The sequence below is a fragment of the Xenopus tropicalis genome, chromosome 10 (genome assembly GCF_000004195.4).
Source record: "Xenopus tropicalis strain Nigerian chromosome 10, UCB_Xtro_10.0, whole genome shotgun sequence".
Classification (NCBI taxonomy): Eukaryota; Metazoa; Chordata; class Amphibia; order Anura; family Pipidae; genus Xenopus; species Xenopus tropicalis.
The window spans coordinates 14,011,658-14,030,777 of NC_030686.2; the positions used below are offsets into that span (position 1 = coordinate 14,011,658).

The following is a 19,120-nucleotide window of genomic DNA, read 5'->3' on the forward strand; positions in this document are numbered from 1 at the left end:
TTCTTAGCATTCTTGAGGGAGGGGGAGCAGGAGAGAGCAGAGAGCTGCGTGTCTCTGGGAGAGGAAAACGGACACAACAAATCTTTTGACAGTGAACTCAGTGCAGCGTTTCTGTGAGTGCTTATGGCTGATAAAGACCTTTCTGATAAAGCTTACTTAGTTTTTACCTTTCTTTCTCCTTTAAAAGGGATCTTTTTGCTATGGTGATGGGGTGCAGAAAAGTATCTGAGCAAAGGCAGAGAATGTGAAGTGTGTAGAGGGAAGGAAGAAAATGATAAAGAACAGAAAACTCACTATCTAGCTATGTTGTCTCAGTGACTTTAGTCAATACGTGACAGGGTGACCCGAGGGAATCACAAGCTTAAAACCAGGCTGCTTAGTAAAGCCACAGTGACACTTTCCTGCTAGATTTTAGTCACTATCCCTTTACATTTTACACAAATCTCTCTTGTACTCTAGGTCTAGGAATACACCCTATGGCTGCGTGGGAGGGGGGGGCACAGTTTTGGCCAAGGGGATGGTGGTCCAGAAACAAACAATTTTAGGGAGGGCCTGGGCCCCCAAAGTTACATCTCATAGGTGATTAACACATGATCATCCCTACATAAGTAATCTGACTCATAATACAATGTCATTATTGAAATATCCTCTGAGGGATAACTTTTATTGTTAGTGACAGAAGGCCAGATTTTAGGTTTAGACATAAACAAGTGCTTCAACCAAAAATGTATTATGCCCTCCATTGAAAATACAATTATATTCAATTCAAATTCAGAAATATATTGGCAGGATTCAAACAGTTCTGTGGCTAAAGTCCATTTCATGTAGGGTATTATGTGGGCTCTGTAGGAGATTCACCTTCATACACAATCTTCTGTAACATTTCCCAAGGGAAATTGGCCAATTAACAAAGACCTATGTAGGGGTCAGACGTAAAAAAAAATAAATGGCATGACAACACATCATCCAATTACTGTGGTAGCTGTAATAATGTTGACTGTCCTGAGGGAAGGTAGGTGACATTACGAGCTCGAGACAGCTGGTACGCGATGTCCTCTGCGGCCTCCAGTTTGCGCAGCTCGATAAGCCCATCTCCTGCATCCGCCAGTGACGTCGCAATGAGCTCTGCTGCCTTGGAGTCCCCTTCTGCAGAAATCACTGCAGCTTTCTTTTGCTGCTCAGCCTGGAAAGGAGATACAAAGTAATTGGTAAGATTTCAGTCATCTCATTTAGCAATAGGAACTATGAAGGCAGGCACAATAATCCCTTAAAGGAAAAGTTCAGTGTAAAAATGAAACCGGGTAAAATAGATGGACTGTGCAAAATAAAAAATATTTGTAATATAGTTAGTTAGGCAAAAATGTAATCTATAAAAGCAGTTATCCCCAACCAGTGGCTCAGGGGCAACATGTTGCTCCCCAATCCCTTGGGTGTTGCTCTCAGTGCCCCCAAACCAGGGAGTTATTTTGAATTCCTGACTTGGGGGCAAGTTTTGGTTGAATAAAAACAAGATTTCCTACCAAATAAAGCCCCTGTAAGCTGATAGTGTGCATAGAGGCTGCCTAATAGCCAATCACAGCCCTTATTTGGCTCCTCCATTAACTTTTATGGTGCTTGTGTTGCTCCCCAAGTCTTTTTACATTTGAATGTTGCTCACAAGTAAGAAAGGTTGAGGACCCCTGCTATAAAGACTGGAGTGGGCAGATGTCTAACATAATAGCCAGAACTTTACTTCCTGCTTTCAGCACTCTAACCTTAGTCTGTCACTAACTTTGGAAGAGGGGGTGGGGGGGACGACCAGGGGGTCAGATTAAAAAGCAAACTAACTGAACAGTTCAGTTATGTCCCATATGCCCCCCCCCTCATATCACTGATTGGTTACCAACTGGTAACAGCTTAGAGTGCTGTAAAGGAGGAAGTAGTGTACTGGCTATTATGTTCATCTGCTCACTCCAGCCTTTATAGAATACATTTTTGCTTAACTAGTCATATTAAAAACATTTTTTATTTTGCGCAGTCTATTTTACCAGTTTCATTTTTACACTGAGCTGTTCCTTTAAGGTGGAACTTTGGCTTACGAACTAAAATTTGTTAAAGAGCTCCACACAACACAGAAACCCCTAATATACCTATGACTGTAATCTGTTCCTTCGAACTGTATGAATAAATACCATCTTTATATGCTAACATTCAGCTACAACACAGTTCTTCTCTTTCTGCATCATGTGAAATCCTGGCAGGGGAGGAGGGACTAAATCATTGATGTTACAATTTGTAATAACTTCTCCAAAGCTTAGAGAGCATACAGGAACTACATAACCCACAATGCATTGCACTGCAATGTTCCTTTCCTTATTGACGACGTGTGCAGGGAACTGTGGGATTTGGAGGATGCAGGCTGAGGACAGTCGACTACGGATGTATTTTGCAATGTTGCTTCAAATTATGTTTACTTTTCAAAGAGATTAGTTTGTTTTTGGGTGGAGTTCCGCTTTATTACAAAAAGGGTTGGCATATTCCATTATGGACAGTATATATCTTGATTGATCTGAAACACACTTCTTTTGGGAATATAAATATTTTACTCCTGCGCAAACCCTACAAAACATGCATATAATTGTTCAGTGCTACATCAGTATACATACAAACCTGTACATATACATACACTCCTGTACATATACATACAGGCAATATGTCTTGTGGAATACTGATAGTGAAACAAACATTTTCATACCATTTAGTTATCTATACATCTGTTTCCTGTAACCCATTAACTTTGGCTTTTACTAAATGATCACTCATGTACCTTCTCCACAATGAACCTGGCACGCTCCGCTTCCTGCTGGGCCACCTGTTTGGCTTCTACGGCCTCTGTGAACTCCTTGCCAAAGGTCAGATGTGTCTGAATGGAGAAATAAGTGCTTTAGGTTTTTTTATTTGCAGGTTACCTGTAAAATTATACACCACCCTGATATATAAATCAAAATTGCCACAGATATTACATGAAAGTGTTTTCCCGTCTGCAGGAAGTTAATCTGTTAATCTTCCACTACTAATGATAAGGTTTACATAACAAAAACCGAGAGCATCTATTATTCCAATGTGTCTAAATAATCCCAGGTCACATGAAAGCTTTTGATTTGGATTAGTTAGATTGAGGCCTTGGGGAATTCCCAATTAGTTGATTGGTCGAATGTCAAATTGTGCAGCTGTGCTGGCTAACAAACACTGTCATGTGACTCCTCTAATTCCAAGGCTTGGAGACACTAGAAGAACCAGCTGGCCTACAGATCCTTCAAGTTAATTGCATTTATATGGAGCACAAACCCACTCATGGTTCAGAAACAAAACTTGACTATCAAAACACCTGAAGGTCAGTTTGAGACACCTAAGTGAATAATTATGGGTAGCGCAACCTAATTAGACACTTGGCCTTCAAAAACATTACTTGGCTTTAAAAACTTGTGGGATTTTTTTCAAACCACTGAAAATTTAAATCACTTGTATAAACAGCACACACATGTGGAAAAAGGCTTCTTTGCCTTCAGTATATGATTATTTTTAGCATCTTCCCAAGTGTGAGAAATACGTCCTTATGGCAAATCTTTACTTTCTTTTGTTCTTCTTCTGATGGATATTTGCAGGCTTTTAGCCAACTGTAGCAGTCCCACTGGAGTTACTACAACTCCCACCACCCTTGGCAAGACTGGACACAGGACTGCTGTTCTAAGCAATTCTTTTATTCCCAGGTTCTCACATGAGCACTTTGCTCCGATGAGATGAACTGGTCTAAAGCTGAATAAAAGAGTGTCCTTATTTATATTTATCTCAAAAAATTTCCACATAAAGTTGTATATAGACCCTGTCCTTCTCACAACACTCTGTCCTTTTATTTGTGAGGTATTTTATTCACTACTAGGATTCTAGCCCAGCATTTTACAGTTTTACAATCATACCCTCAACTGGTATACAGATCAGGAAGGAGAATATCCTCACCAGTGACACGTCATCCAGGATGAGGCCGAAGGTGGCTGCTCTCTCCATGAGATCCTCGCTCACCTGCCTGGACACCAGCTCTCTCTGTGTGATTAGCTCCCCTGCATCGAACCGGGCCTGGAGCGCAAGTGTTAGAGAATTAAATCAAAGTGACAAACAAAATGATTGCCCAGTGTCTTAAACATCTAGTTTCAAACTGATCCTAATTAATATTTGAATATCTGTCTCAGCACTAGTTAATTTTGCCACTTCAGTATGTGTGATGTATCTTTCATCTTGCTCTCCTATACAGCCAGACACAACACACAGGAAATTAAAACTTTGTATGAAACCGCTGACCCAAGAAGCAGCTATGGCATTCATTCAAATGTTTTTTCCTCTTGAACAGCCTACAAGCAACTTGTGTATAAAAGCAGGGGTGGTTCCAGTCCTATTCAGCTCCATCAGGGAGTAGAGGGCAAAATAAGGATTTGGAGCTCTGGCTGACTATGTGGGTGGGATCACTAACATGTAAACAAACATTTTTTTGATAGGTTAATGGGGCATTATAGTCCCTGACCTCAGGTTCCCACCTATGACTCCTCACTCAACTGGCAAGTAGGTGGTAAAAGGTCAGTAAGGGTTCTCTCTTTATTAGGATTCCCACGTATGGACCACAGGTGGCAAGGGAAGCATGTAGGGCAGTGATACCCCAAACAGTGGCTTGTGAGAAACATGTTGCTCCCCAACTCCTTGGATGTTGCGCTCAGTGCCCCCAAACCAGGTAGTTATTTTTGAATTCCTGACTTGGTGGCAAGTTTTGGTTGAATAAAAACAAGATTTACTACCAAATAAAGCCCCTGTAAGCTGACAGTGTGCACAGAGGCAAACTAATACATAGTTGCATAGGGTTGAAAAAAAGACCATTGAGTCCATCAAGTTCAACCCTTCCAAGTAAACCCAGCACCCACAACTTACCTATCTATATATACAAACACTAATACTAACTGTAGATATTAGTATCACAATAGCCTTGGATATTCTGCTTGTTCAAGAACTCATCCAGGCCCCGCTATAGGCATTAACAGAATCTGCCATTACCCCATCACTAGGAAGGGCATTCCCCAACCTCACTGCCCTCACCGTGAGGAACCCCCTACGCTGCTTCAAATGGAAGCTCCGTTCCTCTAATCTAAAGGGGGGGTCTCTGGTGTGTTGATCGTTTTTATAGGAAAAAAGAACACCCCTATCTGCCTATAATCCCCTCTAATGTACTTGTACAGAGTAATCATGTCCCGTCGCAAGCGCCTCTTTTCCAGAGAAAACAACTCCAATAGCCAATCTTAGCCCTTATTTGGCACCTCCATGAACTTTTATGTTGCTTGTTTTGCTCTCCAAGTCTTTTTACTTTTGGCTGTGGCTCATGAGTAAGAAAGGTTGGGAACCCTTGACGTAGGGTTTGGGGAACTTGTCCTCTTATGTGGGGGGTGGGGGGAAAATCAGTACATGCTAAAGTGCAGCAGCAGCAAGGGGTCACTGATAACCTAATTTCCTTATCCCACATGGGCTAATCTAGACTTCCACCTGGGAAAATAAGACTTGGGATCCCAATGGAACTGTGCAATATTTATTAATTCTTGCCCTCACTTACTACCCCACTCCCACCGTGGCATAAGAAAGTACAATTTAGACCTAGGTAGAAAGTAAGCCTCTGGTTGTTTCTCCCATATATCTATATTGTATTCATTAATATAGTGCCACAAAAGTATGAAGTGCTTTACAAGGTATAAACACAAACAGGGGAATAGTTATTATAAACTATAGTTATAAATCAGGCAATACAAATACTTAACATTGTTTAAGTAGATGTTCAATACACAGTTGGGAACACCCAGAAAGTCTGCAAACTTTTTGGCATTCATATGCATGCAAGTCATTTAAATGTCCATTTTCATTTATATTTCTACCAGTAACGCTAGCTTCTTGCAATCCTTGCCTTCCAATGGCACGAGCAGCTGCAGTGCTCTAAAGAGAACTATTGTGCAGAGCCGTATTTACCAAATAGGCACCTGAGGGCCTGTGCCTAGGGCAGCAGCTTCCCATTAATCCTAGGATCTCATATTGTATAGCATGTGATCAATAACCTTTATAAAAAAAAAAAAAAAAAAAGATACAGAAGACAACATAGTCCCTCATCCCACTTACCACTACAGATTTTAGGATCTCAGTAGTAATGGAGGGCAGGACTCTCTCATCATAATCTTCTCCAATACTGGTGAAGATTCGCGGCAGCTGATTACCCATTGGCCGGAAAAGGATACGCAGTGTAATGTTGACGTTCTGTAGATCTGGAAAAATAAATGAGTAGGTCGTTGGTATAGACTTTATTTTAAACATAAAGAAAATTTGCATCACCACAACATTTTGCAATAACCAAAGCTTTAACTATGTACCAATATCACAAATCATAGGCTAGATGTTACAAGTGGGTCCAAGCCTAAAAGGCAAGCACCATTTCTCTCCTAATAGGTCATTTTTTTTTTTAACTGACCCTGAAAAGAGTGGAAAAAGCTTGGTGCCACTTACCTTTGCTCCCTGTAACAACAGGTACGTTGCGAGGACGTGAGCGACAGTCGAAAATGATGGGTTTCTGGACCCAAGGAATAAGGAAATGGGTTCCCTCGCCCACTACTGTTTCCTGTACTCCTCGGAACCTATCAAAGATGACTGCCTGGTGTCCAGCATCCACTTAAAGAGAGGAAAGAAAGGGGCGTTATGACTGATGACAAACAAATAATTAAAGCAATAGGAGAAGGATTGCACTGAAGTGAACTGGAGCTTTGAATAAAAGGCAGAACAAATTAACAAAGGAGAAGGTATTAAAAGAAAAGTATAACTTTTGCTTAATTATCTATAAATAAGTTAATTATATGAGCATAGCTATTTTCCACAGGGAGTGTGATCCATGCATCTGTTTATGCATAAGTGGCTGCTGCAATACTTGCTCCTGATAGGCAGAAAAATAATCAATACATTGGTGGCCAATTTATCATGAATATAGTATTGAGCACATTTATATCTAGGCCTTCAGAATAAAATGTAAGCGGGAAGGGACAGTTATGTACATTGAGCTATTTACCATTATATAGTGCAGAGTTCACAACCCCTCCAGCGACAGCCAGTCCTAGGCCAAGTTTCCCAATAGTCTCAAACAGTCGTGCTGCCATTGGTCCTGCGGGTTAAATCAAAACTAGACAAAAAAAAAGTAAGAGTAAGAATTACAACAGGTATAACCACCAGTACATCAGTGATATGTAGAACCCTTACTTTTATATAAGAAACCACCACCTAATTCACTTTGTCTTTTCTCACCATCTACACACTGCATTGTTTCCCAATCATTCCCCAGAACTCGGGGAGTAAATCATTTATTAAGTTATAAGCTCTGTTGAGCAGGGTCCTGCTTACCTCCTTTTTTGGTCAGTATTTGTACACAAACTCTGTTTTTATACATATAAAGCTTCAGAATAGCTTTGCGCTTTAGAAATACAGTTAACTAGAATAGCAATTATGCTACTAATTTTAATTAGTATTCTACTGTATAACAACCTGTTTTGGGTTCTGACCCACAGGTTAATGAAAACATTTTAATAAATGGGTATTTACTCAGGGCATACAGAGACTGGAGGCCCTTATTCACACCTGTAATCTGCTATACCAAGACTCAAGAATCCCCCCTCATTTTAATGAGCTAGATGCAGTTTGCTTTAACATTCAATTATAACAATGTTCCTATGGGATCTTTGTAATAAAACACTGATATTTGTTATTACAATTTTCATTGGCTGTTGTTCAAGGGTGGGGTACCTTAATCATGCCTACTTCAGTAAGCACAGACCATTTTTTTCTTCTTCCCTATGTCCAAGTTCATCAGTATATGGAAACCACTATGGTGTGGGGGCCCAACTATCACAACTTTACCCTGGGCCCATTGCCCCTTAAAGCAGTCCTGTGGTTAATTATGAGTTGCAGAACAAGAAGTTACTAAATAAAATAATTTTGTTGAACCTTGGGGACAAGATATTTTTCATAGACATATACTGAATTACTTATCAGCTTGTGTCCCAGTAGCTCCTGCCCCCCTGCAGTCATAGGGTCTCCTTCCTATAGTTACTGCAACAATTAACCTACTGCAGAGGTGTAGCTACAAAGGAGGCAGACCCTGAGGTTGCAGGGACACTAGCCAATAAGCAGCTATATGTACTGCCAAAGTAGTGGGGGGTCTAAAATGATTTTTTTTTAGTAATGCCAATGGCATATCTTCACACACTGAACACTTTTCTTCCCTGCCTTAGAAGATACAATGACCTCTAGATTGTGATACTTGTCTGTAGTTGGACTGAAAGTTCCCAGCATGCCTTGAGAGCCACAGATGCGCCACACTGACAGCTTTAGAGATCTATATGTTAAGGATCATCGTTCTAGCGACCTCACACTAATGTACTTTTTTATTTCTATTCTCTCTATACCTGATACACAGCTAATTATGCCCCCTACTCACCTCCTTACGTTCTGACCTCCACATGAAACACGCTTCCGGATCACGCATGCGCAATCTTCCCCTTTCAGCGCTATAACGTTATTCGCTGCTCGGCATCGCGTTGCATTATGGTACTTGTAGTTCCAGGGTTTGCTTTCCCTTACGCGTACTATATGCTTGTAGACTACACCTCCCATAGTAGCTTGGGCTGACGTGACAACCCATTGGCGGTCTTGACTGTCATGCGAAAAGGGGAGGTGAAATGCAGTGTCAAGGGCGGTCTAAATTAACTCTATCCTCAGCCTGATGAAACCATTAGCGAACCATTTTATTTCTCTGCATGCCTGGAGTTTAGCCTTTAGTAGGGGAGGACAGGGTGGACCCCTTCAGTGTACGTGAATAGTTCCAGCTAACTAGATAACTCCTGTTGCTCTCTGTATCTAAGAACACTAAATATAATTACTCCTTCCTCATGCTCCATTTTTCTACTTTGTACAGGATTCTGTTCTAATAACCCCCCTGCCTGTGTCCACTTTGGTTTAGCAAGCCTTTTAAATCCAATGGTGTCAGACTGAACCATCTCTTCACACAGGGGGATCTTACTGTAGCATTGGAATATACATATGCAGAATATATAAACTTCCTGAAACCTGCAGCACAGCAATACCTGATAACTGATTTCCCTCATACTTAATATTTTATCTATGGTCTCCATTACCCATACTGTGTATGGTGGCCATTGGGGCGACAGCCCTGGTGGGTGCTGCACACCCCAGTCCGACCCTGTGTAAGGCCAAGGTCACACGGGGAGTTTTTACATTGCGTTTTTAAAAACAGATTTGAGCGTAAATACGCACAAAATGAAATACACACTACAGCAATTCCCACGGGGAGCTTGCAAGCTGATATCCGCCACATGACGCCAGTGCTTGCGTTTTTCAGCAGAAACGCCATTACATCAAGGAAACGCCATACCTCTATGGGATCTACATGTGTGGAAATACACTTTGTTGAAATACGCCGCTTATTTTCAATATGGCATCTCTTGCGAGATGTATTGCACATATATGTATTTGCGGCGTTGTATGCTGGTGATGTAATTATGTAGCATCTTGACGATCAGTCCGGCTACATTTTTGCACCTAAATTGCTTTTCAGCTTGGCTTTTGTCCCACAAAAGTTTAATAAAATTCTTCAGAGATGTCTTCCTCCAAGGCTTTTTGTGATACGGAACGTCATTACAAACACGTGTAACAGCAGAAATGTGGGAATGTGGGAAAAAGCTAGAAATGCATGTTGGGAAAACAACACTGCAAGCTGAAAAACGCATTATTATGCTCGTGTTTTTGCTGCCATATTTATACTCAACTACGTGTTAGGGTTAGTAAAAACGCCCCATGTGACCTCACCCCAAGAAGAAAATAGGCATCTCCCACCTATATGTGCATATACTGATATACTGTCTTGTGTGGCAAACGAAACCACCCCAGCCATGTGATGTCAATAGAGGCAAAGTCAAAATATATCAGCAAAGCACAGGGCCAGGAATGTTGAATTATGCCCCACCGATGGCCAAAGCACAGATAGGGTAAAATATGGCCTTGAGCATATGTAATTTAATTCTTCTTCCACTACCCATCTCAGTTACGAGAACAACTGTAGACCTTCTGTACTGTGCCACCGGGGATTCACACACCAGCAGCTATCACTTTTCTGGCTATAAAATGCAGAGCAACACTTCCGGGCTAGCAAGGGCCATCTCCCGCCATTTTGGGTCCTCTTCACTGTGATCAGTGACAAGATGCAGGCTCCTGTGGCAAGACTGCAGTAAAGAAGGCCCAAAGCAGTGTGAAATGGCACTCGCCAACCCAGCTGCCCTACTCTTAGGTTTTTTTAGCCATAGCTTAATAGCTGCTGGAGTGTGAGTCCCTGGTGACTGGCTTCAGGAGGGAGGCCTCTAAAGGGGGCCTAGGGTTGTCCTAAGGGTTTAGTAACATTAGATGTTTAAAAGCTGTTGAGAAAATAAGATATATAATCCAGTTCTGCATCAGTGCCAGATTCCAGGGTGGGCACTCTCGTTTTGAGGCAAACTTCCATCTGGCTGATACAGTTGTTCATAAATACTAGCCCAACAGTGACTGCCAGGCTGAAACACCCAGAATATGATCTCAGGCCTTGCAGCTGTTCTGTACGACAGTTCCCAGATGCACCACTGGGTCCAATTGTTTTAGTCCTGGTGCATTACTACATGTGAAAGCAAAAAGCACCCCCTTGCATAGGAAAAGGATACGTCTCTGAAAGGTGACAGTTCTGGTCTAGTGCTTTCTAGTTCCACGTAGACAATATGAGCCTGCAGATAAGATGGGGCACAAGCAGAATGTATTTGTGCCAGATGCACCTTCCCTCCAGCTCCTAATCACTCCATTTAATGCCTAAAGGTTGCCATACACAGGCCGATAAAAGCTTCTCAAATGGTTTGAGTAGATATATGGCCAACAATTGGGCAGATGTTGATCGGGAAGGTTTCTAAATCCTGTCGGACTGAGGAGGGCATTGGCAAGTTGATGTGGTCCTCATCCCTGCATCCAGTCTATGTGAACCATTGGCCCAAGCGATCGGATCAGTCCAATATCAGCCACCTCAAGGTGAGTATATCGGGGAAGTATCCACTCAATTAGTGACCTCGCCATACGAGCGGATCTTTCTGTGTTTGCCCAGCTTTAGTCTTTCCCAGGTTTTACTTCTGGCTAATGAGCAGAATTGGGTCAGAAAAAGGGGAAATGTAAGGGCCACATTCATTCAGATTGGCTCCTGGGAAGGTTTCTATTCCGACACTCTGTAAGTGTCCCCATCCCATCTTTTAATTTGTGTACCAAAAATCAAATTTAGAGAAAGGTAAAGCAAAAACCATGCAAAAAACAAATTTAACTGAGAGCACAGGGCAAAACCTTGAGCATTTGAATTTAAATTATTACGACTTTCACTAAGGGTCCAGTGAACCTTTGTGCACATAATTCCCACCATATTGCAGCCTATGCCAGGGCAGCCAGTGTCTTTTTATTTCTACCCAGAAATGTGCCCAAAGTGCCCTATTTAGTCTAGCATTTAGTATTAGCATTTAGTATTAGCATTTAGTCTCCGTGCAAATATAGAGAGAATGAGGTGAAAGCTGGCTTGCTGAAGAATCAACCCACAGAGTATTGCTTCAGCCTCCTGTAATGGGCACTAGAATGTAGCTTCCATGAAAGTGCTCTGCCCCCCCCCCCCCCCATGTGGAGGTCAAGATTTTTTTTTGCTGGAGGCCTGGCTCATTATTGCTATGTCAAAATGTGTTTTATTGCTTTTCTGTGAGGGTCAGAGGAACAAATGGGAACCTCAGTCTGTTCTCACAAGTTTACTGTTTAATGATATTTAATGGTATAATGGTATTATATAGGGATCAGACTACTCATACGGGCAGCAGCTGAGAAATACTGCGTTCAGTTCAACTGAAGAAGCTGCTCAGATGAGTAGTGAAATGTCTTCAATGATTACTCAGCAAGTCCAGTTGCTCTAGATTTACGTATAATAGATATTATGATACAGAATTACAAAGAGAGGGAGCGATTTTATTTGAAAAAAAATACCTTGATTGGCGCAGGATATATAGGTAAAAGACACTGGTAAAAAATAGGTACAGGTATAGGAACTGTTATCTGGAATGCTTGGGACCAATGGTATTTTGGGTAAGGGTTCTTTCCGTAATTTGGATCTCCATACCTTAAGGGGCTGATTTACTAAGACACGATTTCGAATCCGAATTGGAAAAATTCCGATTGGAAACGAACATTTTGCGACTTTTTCGTATTTTTTGCGATTTTTTCGGCGTCTTTCCGATTTTTGCGTAAAAACGCGAGTTTTTCGGCGTCTTTACGAAAGTTGCGCAAAGTCGCGATTTTTTCGTAGCATTAACACTTGCGCGCAAAGTCGCGCCTTTTTCGTAGCGTTAAAACTTAAAAGGCGCGACATTTCGCGCAAGTTTTAACGCTACGAAAAAATCGCGACTTTGCGCAACTTTCGTAATGACGCCGAAAAACTGGCGTTTTTACGCAAAAATCGTAAAGACGACGAAAAACTCGCGTTTTTACGCAAAAATCGTAAAGACGCCGAAAAAATTGCAAAATTACCGATCATTACGAAAAAAACGCAATCGGACGCATTCGGCCCGTTCGTGGGTTAGTAAATGTGCCCCAAAGTCTACTAAAAAATTAATAAAACATTAATTAAACCCAATAGGATTGTTTTGCATCCAATACGGATTAATTATATCTTAATTGGGATCAAGTACAGGTACTGTTTTATTATTACAGAGAAAAGGGAATCATTTAACCATGAAATAAACCCAATAGGGCTGTTCTGCCCCCAATAAGGGGTAATTATATCTTAGTTGGGATCAAGTACAGGTACTGTTTTATTATTACAGAGAAAAGGGAATCATTTAACCATTAAATAAACCCAATAGGACTGTTCTGCCCCCAATAAGGGGTAATTATATCTTAGTTGGGATCAAGTACAGGTACTGTTTTATTATTACAGAGAAAAGGGAATCATTTAACCATGAAATAAACCCAATAGGGCTGTTCTGCCCCCAATAAGGGGTAATTATATCTTAGTTGGGATCAAGTACAGGTACTGTTTTATTATTACAGAGAAAAAGGAAATCAGTTTTAAAATTCTGAATTATTTGATTAAAATGGAGTCTATGGGAGACGGGCTTTCCGTAATTCGGTGTTTTCTGGATAATGGGTTTCTGGATAAGGGATCCCATACCTGTACAATGACATTTCTAAAATAAGATTGGGGCTAATATAAAGCGGGGAATAGACCCCTGTGACTCAGCCGCCCCAAGGTGTAAGATGTAAGCAACAAATATATACAAGAATGCCATCAGACTCAATGCAAATATAATTTATTACAATATTTACTTCAAACAGCAACTTCAGCTTTAAAATAGCTGCAACTCCAACTGCAAAACAGTTCTTCTCTTTCTGCATCATTTGAAATCCTGGCAGGGGAGGAGGGACTGAAACATTGATGTTACAAATTGTAATAACTTCTCCACAGCTTACAGACAGCATGCAGGAACTAGGGCCACATCGCTAGTGCAGAGAGTGCTATAAATGGAAATTCGTCTCTTAAAGTTACCAGAGGCGGCTTTTTGCCATGGTAGCTGCTCTCTGCCACCTGAGGCAAGGTTCTCACCCTGGCACAGATATACAATTTTACTCCAAGCAGAGCCTCCTGCAGGCCAGCAGTCCACATGGGGCTACCAAATAGCCAATCACAGCCCTTATTTGGCATCCCCATAGAACATTTTTCATGCTTTTGAGACTCACCAACACTTTTTACATTTTAAGGTCCCCATACACGGGTCGATTATAGCTGCCGATATTGGTCCCTTGGACCGATTCGGCAGCTAATCGGCCCGTGTATGGGCAGAACCGAGAGGCCTGGCTGACCGATATCTGGCCTGAAATTGGCCAGATCTCGATCGGCCAGGTTAGAAAATCCAGTCGGATCGGGGACCGCATCGGCTCGTTGATGCGGTCCCCGAACCGACTGCCCCATGGCCGCAAGTGTATTCCGATCATTTGGCCCCAGGGCCAAATGATCGGATTATTTTTTTTTTTTTAAGCTACTTGCTACCCGATATTGGCCACCCGTAGGTGGGGATATCGGGTGAAGATCCGCTCACTTGGCGACATCGGATATAGGATTGTCATTGGATTCAATGAATGCAACAACTGCATCCATTTTTGTGCAACTGCAACTACATTGTGCTCATAAATGAACCCATATTACTGTGGGAACTGCACAAGTGACAATGCAACCAGAATGGACCCCTGGGCCCCTACGCCTGGTGGCAGCCTGTGAACTGAACTTGATTATGTAATATGGTGGTTGCCATCTACATTAGTAATAAGGAAGAAAGTAAAGTTGGGTAGGCTGGTATTTTTTTCCAGGAAAATAGTGGAACCCTACCATTTATGTCTCCAACTGTGGGGATTGGAGCGTTTGCTGGATAGTCTCCACAGCAGCTTTAGCTCGTGATTCATGATTGTTTCTGGGAATCAAGCCGACTGGTGGCCCCCCGGTGCTCCTGTACGAGGGAATGCGACAGGCTCCGAACTGAACACTCCGAGCATTATTGGTTTGATCTGCCGTTCTGCACACCAGGTTACTTCCTGCCCCCCTGTCGGATCCCTCCCTGACTCTCTCATTGTTATTATGGGCTGCCCCATGCAGGGAGCGTGCCCCACGCTTGTTCACACCACTTCACAAGGCACCTCGCTTTGCATTAAGAATTAATGGTTTCAACTGCATGACGTAGGCTCTTTTGATCTCACTTTCTATTACTCAGAGTTTTCTTTTTAAGCCCCTTATCTGTTTTTTTTATTCCTTTGGTCTTTGGGGATATTATGAAGAATACTGAGCCGACTTTAATCTCCAATTTACCTTGTCTGCTTCCCTTAGAGCTTATGGTGCTATTCAGCTGGGGGACCCGAGCTGCTTTTCATTTGACTTCTCTATTCCAGTACAGAAATTCTTTGTTTTTTTTTTTTTTTCATGGAGACCCACGGCGTTTTCATCCGATTTTAGAACAAAATTAAACTGAGCGCTGTTTTCAATTGCTCAGTTTCCGACTGCGTTGGATCCCATTCATTGCTTTAGATTTAAGATTTCGCCTAGTTGAGCGGAGTTGGAATTCATCTAATAAAAAAGTTATGGGAAGCCATAAAGTGTATTAAATTTAGCTAATAAAATTCTTTTTGTTGTTAAGCAATCTTGCGTTTCATCTATGCTCTATAGTAACGTCTGCAAAGGATCTTGGGTTTTCTTGTTCCTGACCATGGGATCTATAGGATTGTCACCCAGCTGGGATTTTACCATTCTAGCCAGTAAAATAGCTGCCAGGGCCAGTATTACAAATTTACCAGCAATGTAAATTTGTAATATCCTTAAGTTCAGCCGCTCAGAATCTAGGGAAAACCTACCCATTTTCTCTTTACCGACCCTTTTGGAGTTGCCTGTGACATAATAGCTCCATCCCTTTCATAATCAACCAGCCCCCTTTGACGTCATGGGCCACTCCCTTTGCCACCGCCCCCTTTCTGGCAGGTAACGTTCTTCTAAAAAGGTGGCAACTCCAGGTATCTTTGTGTTTGTGGGGAACCCACAGGGTTAACTTTCCTCTTCTGCTCAGGAAGCCCCCCAGTCAGTAGCCTATGCCCTGTGGGAGGGAAGTAGTCCTCATTCATAGTGATGAGCGAATCTGTCCCGTTTCGCTTCTCGAAACGGTGAAAAATCTGCGAAATGCATTTGTCGCCCACATTTTTTACATGACAGTGCCCATTTTGCCTCGACCGTGCCCATTTTGAGGGGAGCGTGTCTATTTTGACGAGAGCGCAACTTTTTTTGACATGCAACAAATTTTTCCGCTACATATTTTCATTGAAGTTTCTGAAAAACTTCACCAATGGCGAAATGCGGAAATTCGCTGCGAATACATGCCTGCCTGGCGAAAAAATTCACTCATCACTACTCATTGGCTCAAGGGTCGCTTGCCAGTTCCTAGTTCTCTACTGTATAAAAGCTGCTCGGTAGGGATACACTGAATCCAGGATTTGGTTTGGGATTCGGCAAAGATTCTGCCTTTTTCAGCAGGATTTGGATTTGCCACAATCCAAGCATCTGACTAAACCATATACGACTCCTTAAAATCTTGTGACTTTTGGTTACATCAACATGGAAGTGAAAAAAAATGTTTGGCTCAGTATTTGGCCAAATCTTTCACAAAGGATTTGGGGTTTGGCCAACCCCCCAAAAAATGGATTCCATACATCCATAGTGCTCGGTCTCTGTCTGGACTCAACCATAGCAGAAGGTGGGTGTGCAAGGGGTATAAGTGACTAAGCATAACTACTGAGCAGTGATGAGCGAATTTTTGGTCGGGCATGGATTCGCAGCGAATTTCCGCATTTCGCCATCGGCGAAGGGAAAAATTTGTCACGCGTCAAAAAAAGTCACGGTTGTGTCTAATTGGGTGCATCAAAATAGGCGCGGTCACAGCAAAATAGACACTGTTGTGGCAAAATGGGCGTGGTCGCCGCAAAATGGGTGTGGTCACGGGCAAAAAAGACGCGTGCAACAAAAAAAGATGCAGGTGGCATTTCGCTGATTTTCCGCTGTTCCACAAATTTCCTGTTGTTTCGGGAATTTTACGGCGAAGCAAGATGGGACAGATTCGCTCATCGCTACTACTGAGAGATTAATGGTCTTATTTATCAATTTTCGAATTCGTGAATTTGAGATTGTTTTTCTGATTCAAATAAACTGACATTTTTAATGCCCGTTTATTTATTTACAAGGAAAACTTTTTGGAATAAAAAAAAAAAAAATTGCAAGTTCGCAAACTCGAAGATCTCAAATTGAAAATATGACTTGATTTTACCTAGGACAACTTCCATTGACTTCTACGTAAACACTTGGGTTTTTGAACCATAATAATTTTTGGGTGCTAAAAAAAAAAAAATCAGACTTGAATGTTAATGAATCACCCACTAAGTGCCATGTGGTATGAGACACAGTAGGGAGAAGGTCCCTGTCCCATAGAGCTAACAGTCTAAGTGGTTAGGTTTGGGTTTTGGTTCCATTGTGGGTTAGTCCTGTGTTAAGTGCTCATAGAACTTCTGGTGCCATGATGAGATATAGAATCCGGCCACTGTCTGCCAGTCACTTACTGTCATGAACATCAGCAGATGTCCGACCAATCACATTGAAAGTTACAGCTCTTGGCCCCAATAGCAAGTCAGATAACTGGCAGGCAGGACACTGTGTGCTGATTGCAATGTGGATTTATGGGAATAAATCGGGAAAGGCTAATGCACCAGTGGGAACTGTAAAGTCTATAGATATATATATTTATTATATTATATATACATTAGTCTTGGAAGTAATAGCACCTAACTAGCAGGGTTTGTAATTATACTGTATGTCAGGAAGGGCTCTGCTTAGTGCGGGCAGCTATGGGGCCCCGTCATTTATATAAAGCAGGGATGTCCAACCTAAAGCCTCCCAGTTTATGTTGAATTAAAACTTCTAACTCAACAAACATCCTTGGTCCCTCTATGGGAAGGCATCAATAGCACACCATTTGAATCAAATAATTGACATTTTTAAAAATGATTCCCCGTTTCAAACAAATCATTGTGGAATCCCAAACTCCAGATAAAATAGAGAAATAACATAAAAACAGAGAAGAAAGATGTCATATAGAAATAATAGGAAGATATAAAATGTGAAAGAGAAGGAAATAATAGTGTAAGACTAAATAACTTATTTATGGGCTTATTTAGCAATTTTTCAGGTTTATGAATTCAAGATTGTTTTTCTATTTTGAATAAACACATTACCAATGCTCACTTCTTAAGTAAGGAACACTTATTCCAATAAAAAAAACTCTAATATCTCGAATTTGCGAGTTTACAAACTCGAAAAAAATTTAGAATATCTCAAATTAAATATATGGCTTGACTTTGCCTAAGACAACTTCCATTAACTTCTATATAAACTTGCAAGCTTTCAGATGCCGAAGTTTTACATTCGAGTTTCAGGGTTTTGCACTTAATAAATTCCAGACATTGTGGGAATTTTAGTGCTATAAAAAAAGAAAATCAAATTTAAACGTTGATCTCCCCGTTACTGGGAAATACAAAGCGATGCATGTTGCTATTTTTCATTTTGCCCACTGGAGGGCAGTGGAGCCCTAAAATGAGATTTCTTTATAGGAACCGCTGCTCTTCTGATACAAATAAGATCAATTTGGATTTAGTGAACACAATAATCAATGTCAGTATTTTTTTCTGAATAATAAGGTCACTACAAACACTTCTGATAAACTATTGATAGAAATTTTTTGTCTTTAACAGGAAAGTTAATGATAATGGTACGGAGGTCCTAGGTTTGAGCCTCCCTATTTCCTCTTGGTCAGACCCCACTGTTTGGTTCTGTCCCACACCCTCTTCTTCATGCTCTGTCTGCTATAAGTAAGCAGGGGGGCAAGAGGGGGCACTGGCTGAAGGGGCAGGTCATTGGTGGCGGTGTGGGCACCAAACAAATTGTGCTATTGGGCCTGGCTTAGTCACCGTACTCCAGATGCCTGTGCCAGTTTGTTCAACCGAGGTCTTATTGCAGCAGTTAGATGCTATTACCTTCAGTGGGGTGGTAGCTCTCGGTGCCCATCAGCAGCAGCACTCAGCGCTATCACCCCTCCGAATCCTTGCTCCCAAGCCCCAGTATGGGAAATTGTTCAGGTAACTGACAGTTCATTCTAGTATTCTATAAAATAAAATAAATTGTATAAAATATCTATGGGGCTGTATAAATTGTCCCCCCAAGTTATGCTGCCAATAGGTTAAAATAAGAAACCTGGGATATATTAATACAGGAATAACTTAGTCCTTACTATACACAAGTGGGCAAATGTACATCTGCAAGTGCAGTGAACAAAGTGCAATCGGCATCTTTTTTTCCCACAATGCAGTGGTTTTTTAGTTGTGGTTGTGA

At 41.5% G+C, this 19,120-nt stretch overlaps 1 protein-coding gene across 2 annotated transcripts; it reads right to left on the reverse strand.

Moving 5' to 3' along the window:
• Positions 1-631: 631 nt before the first annotated feature.
• phb (prohibitin) lies at positions 632-8,574 on the reverse strand. Of its 2 annotated transcripts, none has more exons than NM_203707.1 (7): positions 8,537-8,574; positions 7,115-7,225; positions 6,562-6,723; positions 6,181-6,323; positions 3,997-4,113; positions 2,807-2,902; positions 632-1,183 (listed from the first exon to the last, which is right to left on the reverse strand). In NM_203707.1, the coding sequence occupies exons 2-7, from the start codon at positions 7,200-7,202 to the stop codon at positions 971-973; spliced, it is 819 nt and encodes a 272-aa protein (NP_989038.1). In that variant the 5' UTR covers positions 7,203-7,225; positions 8,537-8,574; the 3' UTR covers positions 632-970. The 2 variants fall into 2 exon arrangements, with proteins under 2 accessions (NP_989038.1, XP_031749871.1); XM_031894011.1 differs by lacking the exon at positions 8,537-8,574 and adding an exon at positions 8,360-8,459.
• Positions 8,575-19,120: the final 10,546 nt, after the last annotated feature.